Source organism: Chrysoperla carnea, chromosome 2 (genome assembly GCF_905475395.1).
Source record: "Chrysoperla carnea chromosome 2, inChrCarn1.1, whole genome shotgun sequence".
In the NCBI taxonomy this organism is placed as follows: Eukaryota; Metazoa; Arthropoda; class Insecta; order Neuroptera; family Chrysopidae; genus Chrysoperla; species Chrysoperla carnea.
The window spans coordinates 30,104,378-30,116,424 of NC_058338.1; the positions used below are offsets into that span (position 1 = coordinate 30,104,378).

Sequence of the window (12,047 nt, forward strand, 5' to 3'; positions counted from 1 at the left end):
TTTCAGAAGTGATTACTAGCAGTAAAGGCTTGTACTTATATATATGATAAATATAAACATTTGTGAAATTATCTGGGAAAAGTCGGATCTCACAAAATTTGCTCAATTTGTTTTGTATGTTGGCGGACATCCGGTTATGTAAAGATACCAAAACCTTTTAATCTCTTTCTTTCAATTTAATTATCTTTTAATTAAGATTTCAAAAAAAAAAGAAACATTTATCATTTTTAAGATTCTGATTCAATCATAAATATCTTCTATTTATCCCAAATTATCCCAAACTTACGACTGTTTACCGCTTATCAAAAAGAAGCCTCCCCTGTCAGTAGTCACTTGTAAAAAGGGAGTTATACTGAGGACTATCGCTTGAGAATATTCACTTTAGACTTTCTGATATTGTTTTCTTTTCGTTGAGTTGCTTCGAAAATTCAATAAATTTTTAAAACCGCTAGAAAATTTTGTTATGTCAGTACATCACCAGCCGCCGATGTGCACTTCTCAGTAAGTGAGTTTCTTCAAAAATATTTTAGAACTTTTAAGAATTTAGAGATTTTTACCACACATTCCTATCCACCGACAGAAACTTTGTTTGAAAGCTTTCAAACGAAAAGGATTACTTCATGTTAAAAGTATAAAACAAGTTAATATATTGTAAACTTCTTTGACTTCCCATCTCTTCCACCAACGTAGTGCTCGGTACAGCTAGCCATAATTATTTTGTCTATGAATCAAACTATATAATTGGGTGTGAATAGTAGCCCGGAACATACTAAGCAATTTCAATTTTCAGTCACAAAAAATCAATTAATTGATTTCGAAGCAGTATTTTTTTTATTAATTTCAACCCAGCACCTTCAACATAATCATTTCACTAAAATTAACCGCTACAAGTTTAGCTAGTACCCAGATGCTACTAGAAAAATGAAATAATTTTATAGACTTTAGAGGAAAACATTCCTAGCATAAAGAAGTCCTAAGACAAAACATTTAGGGGAAAGGAAGGTAATACAGCACACTTAATATATAAGCGCACGGTTCAAAACGAAAGTTTATTGTATAACAAATATATCAGTAAAACTTTTAAGAAAACTTCATAAAATTTTTTTTTGTAAACTATTTATTTGCATTTTTCTTTCTTTTTTTACACAATTAATATTTTACAGAGCATGCAATCAAAACATAAAATAAATAATTTACAGTATTCCACCACCATATGTATCCCAAAAACTTAGATATCGATTTTAACATTTAATGAAAATCCAGATATCTAAATTAATTATTTCTAGTTGCTCATTCATTCTAATAATTTCTCGATAATACCATTCATTGGAAACTGAAACAAAAAAATTATTAAGTTAAATCATTTGAATAATGTCATATTTACAGGTAAGGGGCTTGGTTATTAATAGCTACGGTCAATTTTTTGGCCTTAATTCGAAGACTGTAAATCGTCCCATCTACAAATCGTAAAAGTAAAAGTTATGCCATCACCACCTAGTGCGTTTTGTGGTCAATTTTTCTAAAAAGTGGTACAGTCGAGTTTAATTATCGTGTTTGGAATAAAATATATTTTGGCTCTTATTTACTTATTTATACTTTACTTCTATTTTAAGCTTAATTAGTATGACTAAGGTCAGACTATTTCATATTTTCCTAAAGAATAGTTTGGAAATTTAAGTTACCATTTTGCCATCGCTTTTTGTATACATGCTGCTGCTTTAATATCATAAGCTGTTCCTTCAGGGCAATTTATATCTTCAACATGTCCATTTCTACATACACTTAAACTTGTACAATCGTATTTCATTTTATATACACTCCCTGGCTGACAACTCCGAACATTCTTATAAAATTTGTAATATTCGTTAGACGTTGATGATCCTCCGGTATTTGTTATTTGATTATTATTTGCTCTAAAGTAACCCGCAGTGTCTCCAGAAGTATTTGGAGGTTTCTGGCTTGAAGGACATACTACTTTATGAGAAAAATCACATGTATTCGTAACCTAAAACAAAAAAATTAACAATGAAACCAATAATTTGATTATTGTGTTCAAAAAATTAATGTTATTAGCTGCTTTTGCAAAAGAAAAAAAAGTACGGAAACCTTCAGGTATGAAAATCTAAACTTTTTTGTTGTTACAGCTGTCTAACTATTGCGGTTTATGAGGTTCAGCCCGACTTTTACATTTACGACAGATTTTTTTCAAAAAATTTATTTGTTAATAATCAATATGTTCAAGCGCAATATGGTTTCCATTTCTGTCTCCAGTAAACTTATGTGAGCCAATTTAAGCTCAAAATGTTCCTTTTTTGTCGTTTCATCTGTTTTAGTCGATATATTTTATTTGTTTATAAATAATCTTTTTGTAAATTGTTAAATAACGATTTAAAATAAGTTATTTTGTTGCAAGACAGAAATTTATTTTGCGTTTTCGTTTCTAGATGCTTAGAAAAGCCAAACGTTAAATTTCGAGTGGAAATTGTTCCTCTCAGTTCACATTACATAAGCTTTACTTTGTAAAATAAAAATTTAATTAAAATTAAAAATGTTTTTATTTTATTGTTGTTTATCAATACATACCGAACTAAACAATGTTCCATTAGCACATGAGAATTTCACAGGAACTCCGTGATTACATCTGAAGAACTCACTACAATTCTTTGGATTTGCATACATACCAAAACCATCTTGACATCCTGCAGGAGATGGAGGTGGTGCTGTAATATAAATAATTGGTTAAAATGATTGACCTATTATTGTTTGAATGAACAAAATATAGTGATGGCGTTATCATTGCACTGCCTAGGAATAAACTTTCTTATTGATACCAAAAATAAGCCGATGTCAATAATTATGATCTTGATACCATACCTAATAGTTCTCGCCTAATTTTACTAGACGGTATTTAATAAGACGCTATTTTAGGTAGAAAACTTGTATTAGATAAAAAATAACTAAAAATTTAAAGAAATCTCCGACAAAAAATCAGTATGATTTATCCGATCGTTCTTAGTTATGTTTCAAGAAAATCTGCTCAGCCGTTTGAAGATTATCCCCTCTTTTTACTTTTAAAAAAATTACTTTTAAAAAAAAATTAAAATCGGTTTATCCGTTTAGAAGCTACAACGCCACAGACAGACATGCAGATACACAAATCCACATGAACGCAGGTTACATTCTTACTCTTTTTAGCCGGAGGTTAAAAATATACTAAAATATAAAAATAATTTAATGTACAAAGACCATTGGCAATAATCAACGTTTAAGTATTCGTTTAAGTAAAATTATATTGGTGGTCCATTAAAAAGTTTAATAATTCTTTTCATTAGTTAAATCTTTTGCAAACACTACAAGCTTACATAATTTTGCTCAAGTTAGTCAAAAATACTTTTGAATGAGCATAATAATAACCACTCATTTTACAAAAAAAAAACATGAAGCTTTAATTAAAAAAATATACTTACAATAAGCACGTCCATCACAATTAACATTAGTTGGATAATCACAGTATGGTCCTTTGTGGGAAAATACAAGTCCGGCAGGACAAGTTTGTTCATGAGCAATACCATTCCAACAATTGACAAATTTATTGCAAGCGGTTGTAATAGGGAATTGACCGTAAAGACGCTTACAGTACTTAGCCAAGGATTCTGTATATAAAACAAAGAAATTTCATTTATACATATTAGCGCAAAGTATTTAGACCTTGACTATGAAGGTCAGTAAAACTTCAACTCGATTCGAAATTAAATAAAAGTTCATTTCGATAATTGTGAAAACTACGTTCAGATTAGAAGGCAAGTTGTACAACTAAATTTTACAACAGTACTAAATCCAAAATTTGAACATTCTATTAGTAATGGTTTATGACTGATGTGAGATATTCTATATCGCTTTCTACGTGGAAGTGTACAACTGAATGTAATAACACTTTCTAAATATCTTTCAAACACTGTTTTCAGGTCCCAGTTGCACAGATTTGACTCTACTAACATTGGATAATTTCGTAGATTTTCTATAAAATTTTATAATAATTTGCTTAAGGAACTTACCTGTTTGGGAACCTCCACTACCAGAAGATCCACCTGAATTGTTTGAACCACTACCATTGTCAGATGACCCGGTGGATTGAGTAGATGTTCCACCCGTGGGAGGTGGTAAGGTTGGAGAGATGGGAGAACCTGGCGATGAACTGCTGCTTTCTGGCGGAGAACTTGTTGTAGGGCTGGGAGTACCTTGTGGTGGGTTGGAAGGTGCGGGCCAATTGGGAGCACCACCACCGCCAACTCCACCAGTTCCTGTACTGCCACCACCACCTCCAGTACCACCACTTCCAGAACCATTACCCCAATTGCTACCCCCACCGATTCCAGTACCGCCACTTCCACCACTACCACCTCCAGTGCCACCATTTCCAGAACCACTACCCCAATTGCTACCCCCACCGATTCCAGTACCGCCACTTCCACTACTACCACCTCCATCACCACCACTTCCAGAACCACTGCCCCAATTGCTACCACCACCGATTCCAGTACCGCCACTTCCACCACTACCACCTCCAGCACCACCATTTCCAGAACCATTACCCCAATTGCTACCACCACCGATTCCAGTACCGCCACTTCCACCACTACCACCTCCAGTGCCACCATTTCCAGAACCACTACCCCAATTGTTACCACCACCAATTCCAGTACCGCCACTTCCACCACCACCACCTCCAGAACCACCACTTCCAGAACCAGTACCCCAATTGCTACCTCCACCTACTCCAGTACCGCCACTTCCACCACCACTACTCCCAGAACCACCACTTCCAGAACCAGTACCCCAATTGCTACCTCCACCTACTCCAGTACCGCCACTTCCACCACCACTACTCCCAGAACCACCATTCCAATTGCTACCCCCACTCCCACCTCCACTACTTCCAGCACCTCCAGGTGGGTAGTTGCCATCAGGAAAGTATCCGCCCAACTGTCCTGTCACTCCATTTACCGATTGTCCATTAGCTTGATTAGGGTATTGGAAATTCTGTCCATTATTAATACCATTTAACTGATTTCCTTGTTGATTATTAAGACCAAATCCAGTTCCAGTAGGGCTCTGGATATTTTGTCCATTACTTACACCACTGAGGCTCGGTACATTCTGTCCATTATTAATACCATTTAACTGATTTCCTTGTTGATTATTAAGACCAAATCCAGTTCCAGTAGGGCTCTGGATATTCTGTCCATTACTTACACCACTGAGGCTCGGTACATTTTGTCCATTATTAATACCATTTAACTGATTTCCTTGTTGATTATTGAGCCCGAATACAGTTCCAGTAGGACTCTGGATATTCTGTCCATTACTTACACCACTGGGGATCGGTACATTTTGTCCATTACTTATACCGTTTAATTGATTTCCTTGTTGAAAATTGAGCCCGAATCCAATTCCAGTAGGGTTCTGGTTATTCTGTCCATTAAATACACCACTGGGGCTCGGTACATTTTGTCCATTAATTACACCGTTTAATTGATTTCCTTGTTGAAAATTGAGCCCGAATCCAGTTCCAGTAGGGTTCTGGACATTCTGCCCATTACTTATACCACTGAGGCTCGGTACGTTTTGTCCATTACCTACCCCATTTAACTGATTTCCTTGTTGTAAATTAATCCCGAGTCCTGCTCCAGTATGGCTCTGAATGCTCTGTCCATTAATTATACCATGTCCTGTGTGTCCGTGCTGAATATTAAATCCTAACTCTCCTCCAACAGAAGTAGGAAGCGCAATATTACGCACATCATCTCCGCTGTTTCCAATCTGATTATTAATTCCTAATTGTCCTCCATTCACTTGTTGATTATTAAATCCATTATTTATGCCATTCCCCACATATGTACTATTTTTAGCGATTCCGAATCCTCCATCATTATTGGGGCTATTTTCCTTGGAGTTTCCTTCGTAATAAATAATATCTTTCTCCTTTGGAACAACAATATATCCCATATTGTTGGGTATATAGCTTGGATTTCGAAATTGCTGATTCCCAATCAACTGTCCATATTGAACAGTAGGATACGTTGTATAATATCTTTCACCACCTTTATTATTTTGCAAAAAAATTTGTGGTGTTTGTTGCTCTTGGCCATATAATGGATACAGTTTTTTTTCAGCTGAAATCATCAAATAATAAATTTTATTAATGAGATATTTATAATTATTAACAAATTATTAATGAAATCGCGTCTCAAATGTGAATTTATAATTCAAAAATATTTCTTTTTTAAAACAAATGTTCATATTGGAGATATATGAATAAATTAATTGGTACTTCTTGGCATCCATATATGATCTAAAGTGATGCAAATTTGCTACAGAATAGTCCCCTAAAAAGTAAGAATCGAATTAGGTACCAAAACCTCAAAAGTTATATTTAAAAGGTACGTCATTTTATTCGATGGAAAAGTGGAAAAATATCCTAAAATATACCAGCTATGATGAAAATCAAAAAGCAAAGTAAAAATTGTTAAATTGAAAAATAAAATTAACATTTCATTTGGAATATTTTTTTTTCAAATTGCATTAAAGGCCATTCATCTGTGTTCAAAACTTTGATCTCCAGGTCAATTTACAACGATTAAATAAACCTAGGAAAACACAAAAACAAATTAGCATGTTCTGGATAGTTTTTAAATATTTAACCTTTCAAGGTCACAATATTTAATTTGAAGACAAATTTTTCGGCTATTTACGAAACAATATGAAAAATGAAGCTTAAGATAAAAAATTTGACCTTGACCTTCAAATGGTTTGGTGGAAAATTAACTTGGAGATCAAAGATAACACAGATGAATGACCTTTACTCACCTTGACAACTTTTGTTTAATCCATTTTTCTGTGACCTTTCAATTAAATTGCATAATAGTCAAATTAAGTCATATTTCCTCCAAATGAATTTCGAATAAATGTTTCAAATAAAAATGTTAAAATTTTTATGAGAAACTTATTTTTGAATTTTGAATTTCTATTCAATGCTAGAATATGATGTATCCAGTCAAAATGAATAGTTTTCGAATTCTTATATATTTCGAAATTCCACGAACAGAAACTAAATGTATGCAAAGTTGTAAGGTTTATTTTAGTGCAATTAAATATCAAAATTTTTCAATGAATACGTAGAAGTTTTACGTAAATGACAGAGAAAGAAAGCTGTTACTTAATCAACAAGTTAGTAATATACTGCTACGTAAAATACTCAAGAAAAAAAATTGATTTAATAAAATTAACTACTAATGTAGAAGATACTGTCTAGACGCCGTAATCAATTGTCACCTACTTCCATTTCTTCTTAATCAATTTGAAAAACGTTATACTGCATACTTATAACTCAAAAACAGGCCCATTTACGAAAAAATCACGAAATGTATCTAACAAAATATACATTTTCGAAAATTGACTTACAATACGTAGGTGAAAATACATAAATTTACTAACTTATTATACAATGTTAAAAGTTACGACACTATATTATACAGAGCCCTTAAAATAAACAATTCAAGTGCATGAATTCATCTGAACAACTTTAATAAGGTAAATATATAAATATTTACTTGCATTTCTTGTTAAAAACAAAAATAAAATAAGTAGAAAACCACTTCCAAGAATGAACTTGGTCCTTCCAAAATCATTTTTGATTGCAACAATTACTACAAAAAACCGGTTCGCATTGTTCAATTTATATTATACATATGAACCCACATTACCAAATATAGTCATAATTAATTCAATTTATAATTTAGCTAGAGAATGAATGTACAAATAAATCCCCCCTATCTCAAAATTCCCAATCAATAAATCGAAATGCAAAATATTTTCGATTTATTATATTGGAAATATATTACATTTATCATACTTAAGCAGGTTTCTGACATTTGGCAAAAAAAGTATTTTATTATTATTAATTTATGATCAAATAAATATTAACATTAATAAAATGTTGGATAATAATATAATTAATTAATCCATATTTCAATCTATTATCCGTTCATTCACATTATTTTTCCCAAAATTTGAATTTATGTTTTAGGCAATTACCTATGTAAAATCACGCTAACTCCACCACCAACTCTTTACGAAAAAAAGAAAGTTCTAAGCTTATTTCGTTATTTGATTTTTTTTTTTTTTTGTACATTTTTACAAAACTGCTTTTCTAAATCGGCTCAGTTTGGGAAAGGCTTTAAGGAAAAAGGCAATTTAATGGAGAGTGTTCTTAGATATGTTTCAAATGCGAGTTTAGGATTCCATACCAGAACAATTTGTCGGGTGTTTTTTAAATGGTGTATCACTTATATGTTTCATTTAGAGATGAAACGAATGTAAGACTTATCATATTCGTGAAAACGAATATTAACGTGAAGATTTAATATTTTATCTGCGAATACCGATATTCGTACGAATTTTTCGAATACGAGTACATAAACAATTAATGAATATTATTAAATATACAGTTTATACAATTTTTAAATTAATATATTATAATAATAAGATATTGTAATAATATCTAATAATCATAGGCGTTAAAAAAAAAATTGATTATATACTAACTCAATTATTAGTCATGATTTAGCAAATTTATTAAAATCAATAAATAAAATTATTTTAAAATGCACATGTATTGAGTAGAGAAGCCGAAAAAAAAAATACTGAAAAAAATATCCGCAAAAAACGTACAAAAAGAATTGATGGAAAGAAAATCCGCTGAGGTAGATTCCTTAAAAAAACTTATGCACCCAAGAGAAGAGTGTGTTGTTTAAGTAATCAAAGTAATATTGCAAAAAATCAATACGAAAATCGAATCATCAGGCCATTATATACTACCCCAAGTTTTTCTTTTTAATGACCCAAATTAGAAAAGTGATTTATACAAATGAATTTTAATTAAAATGAGAAGCACTATTTCTTAATATTTTTTCGGATTGCTTTTCTCAGAGATATTTATTCATGAAACTTTTTTTTTTAGATATTATTTTTGGGATCCGCCTCCCGAGATCGATAGGCCAATACCAATTTAGAATAATGACAAAATATTTTGTCGGCTACGGATCTCTGGAAAAATGAACCCTTATATCCGCAAAAATGAGCGAAAAATATATATATACTTCAAAACTATTTTTTTTAAAAGTCAACCCGTGATATCTCAATACAACTCAGTTCAACTCTTTGTTTTCAGCGGATTTTCTTTCTAATCGATGTTTTTCTTGGACAATTGTTTCTTCGAATATTTTTGGGATCTTTTTATTCTCCTGACACCACAAAAAGTGCTTGGAGATAATAAATCAATGAAAGAATATTTCAATAGATGGCGTTTGGAAAAATAACATAAACAAATGGAACAAAATTTTGTTCTACACAAAAAATTAAAAATACGAATAATAAAAAAAATATAAATACCGTTTTTCAATTCTGCTGCCGGTACATATTGAAGATATCCTTGGTTATAAGTCTCGCCGTCTACATTTTCAGATTTTATTAGATAATTTTCAAGAATATTAACTAAAGAAAATATAACAAAATACACATTTTTTAAAAACATTTCATTAATAAAATTATAATTTTTTTATATTGTAAGATAAAAGAAATAAAAATTTCGAAGAAGTTTCAGTTATTTTTATTCCTCATACGACAAAGAATTGTTTTAACAGTGACCTTTAAATATGTCGTTAGCGAAATGCGTTGAATGTCATGGTCGCTGGTGATACTTATAGGGCCACCAGCTTCATGGGTCCTGAATTTGAGTGAGACTTGGGAGGAGTCATTTACGATGCTGCAATCTTATATGTTTTTATTTAGCAATAGTTTTGTTAATAAATTTATTATATAGTGTGTTTCGGTAACGAGTTTTCAAAAATAATATATCCAATTTTAATATTTTAACATTAATGTGATTTAATATATTAAAAATTAACATTGATAATACTACTAAATTTGGGTCATACTTTTCAAATTTGTGATCAAAATGAACCTAGCTCTAATAGGTTTCAAGAATGTGGAGTCCTGGTCCCGGAATTAAGCACATAAGTGATAGCTAATTGACATCACAGCTGAAAAGAATAGTGGTTTTCAAAAAAAATTCAAATAAGTTCGGACCATATTTGCCTGTGTTATTAAAGAAATCAAATTTATTAACTTTATGACGTCATCACAATCCAAAAATTTTAATTTTGCTCTATCACATACAAATTTTACCCAATTTTGAAAATCAAGTATGTAATCCTTGATTAAATTTGGGTCATACTTTTCAAATTTATAATCAAAATTAACCTAGCTATAATAGGGTTCCAGAATGTGGAATTCAGTTTCCGGAATTCAGCACATAAGTGATAACTAGCGAAAAAGTGGCATCACAGCTGAAAAGAATGACCTAAAACTAGAGGGTTTCAAAAAAAATTCAAATAAGATCGGGTCAAATTCGCCTGAATGAATTTTTTAATAAAAAGAGACATTTTTCTCAATTTTTCAAATATGGTAATTTTTTTAACATATTTATGTCTTTTTACGTAAGAAGGCTCAACAAAAATTTAAAAACTAAATCTATGCAATAGTTTCTTTTTTATAATGATTTTTCTCGCCCAAGTCCAAAGCACCCGGATGTGGTAAACGTGTTACTCCAGAGAGGTGTGGTAAGCAAGGGTTAAATATCACTTTTGTGTTTTTATAACAAAAAAGTATGTAAATGCCATTTTTACATAATCCCCTTTCATTATTTACATGTCCAAAAGAAAATTCCACCCTTGCCTAAAAAGTGATTCGAAACATTTTTAATAAAAATTTGCACAAGTTTCGAAGAAATATTAAAAATCCAGTACACACTCTGTATAAATATATGTTTTATATACGAACGATATGATGCGTAGGGAGATGACCTCTTGCAAGTGGATGGCGCGTTGATATCAATCGCAGTAATTTCCACCACCACCCAAAAATACAAAATAATTTTTTTTTTACAAAATTGTTTTTAATTTTATTATAACTGTGGTGTCTTTTTAAGAAAGAACACCACCATAAACACATAACATTAGCCAGCTATTCGCAACAGATAATTTTTTATCGTTTTATGTGTAGGTCTTGAAGTCGTTTTGTAATCAAACGAAATTAATTTTAGATTAGGTGGGTACCTAAATATAAATTTATGTTCAATATAGAAATAAGCTTTTAAAATTCCTTTTCGCTTTATTTGGTATTTAAAGTTTTTTTTTAGAGGATAATAACTAACTATTATGGATATCTAACTTAAATGCATACAAATTAGCTACAAATTTATTTTTAATTTAAAAAAATCGATTAAATTTATACCCTTTTATCGAAAAAAAACCCAAAAATAATTATTAAGTAAATTGAAAAATATCGATCGATTAAAGTTATACTTTTTTATCGAAAAAAAAATCCCATAAACAATTATTAAATAAATTGATCAATTTCGATCGATTAAACTTACTTTATTTTATCGAAAAAACCCAAAAATTAATATTAAATAAATTGTCTTAAATGTAGCTAAAAAGTATCCAGATTTCTTTGGCAACAATTATTAAATATAACGAATTATGATTGTTACTATTTATGTGCCTATGGCCCCTCTGGAGACCTTAATTTGATTCTGTTTAGAAGGAAATTTTATATCTAAAATGTTTGGATATTTTTCAAACTAGGTTTGTCACTGAGGCAAATTAGTATTGAATATCACTTCGAATTTCATTTAGTATAAATTATTAAAATTCCAAGCAAGTCTTTCAGAAAAATGGCTTAACATTATGATATTTATAGTTTTTTGGGGTGACAATTGAAGCATGTTCAATCATATAAAAATTAGCTACGCCTGTTTCTTTAAAAAAATAATTTTCCCAACGTTTTCACCATGATTACATTTCAAATTATTTTTCTTATGTTTAATTTATTAGAAGCAATTTTTTAATTCCATTTTGCCCTTATTAGTGTTTACTTAGATGTTCATATTTTCCTTTGAATTATACATTTTATATCAATATTATTTC

General features: G+C 30.8%; 1 protein-coding gene across 1 annotated transcript; it reads right to left on the minus strand.

The window, feature by feature from the left end:
- Positions 1–1,213: 1,213 nt before the first annotated feature.
- On the minus strand, positions 1,214–9,489 carry LOC123292618 (uncharacterized transmembrane protein DDB_G0289901-like). The gene is made up of 6 exons (XM_044873332.1): positions 9,451–9,489; positions 4,056–6,173; positions 3,468–3,653; positions 2,584–2,720; positions 1,683–2,005; positions 1,214–1,333 (listed from the first exon to the last, which is right to left on the minus strand). Exons 2-6 carry the CDS (start codon positions 6,004–6,006, stop codon positions 1,324–1,326), a joined length of 2,607 nt encoding a protein of 868 aa, XP_044729267.1. The 5' UTR covers positions 6,007–6,173; positions 9,451–9,489; the 3' UTR covers positions 1,214–1,323.
- Positions 9,490–12,047: the final 2,558 nt, after the last annotated feature.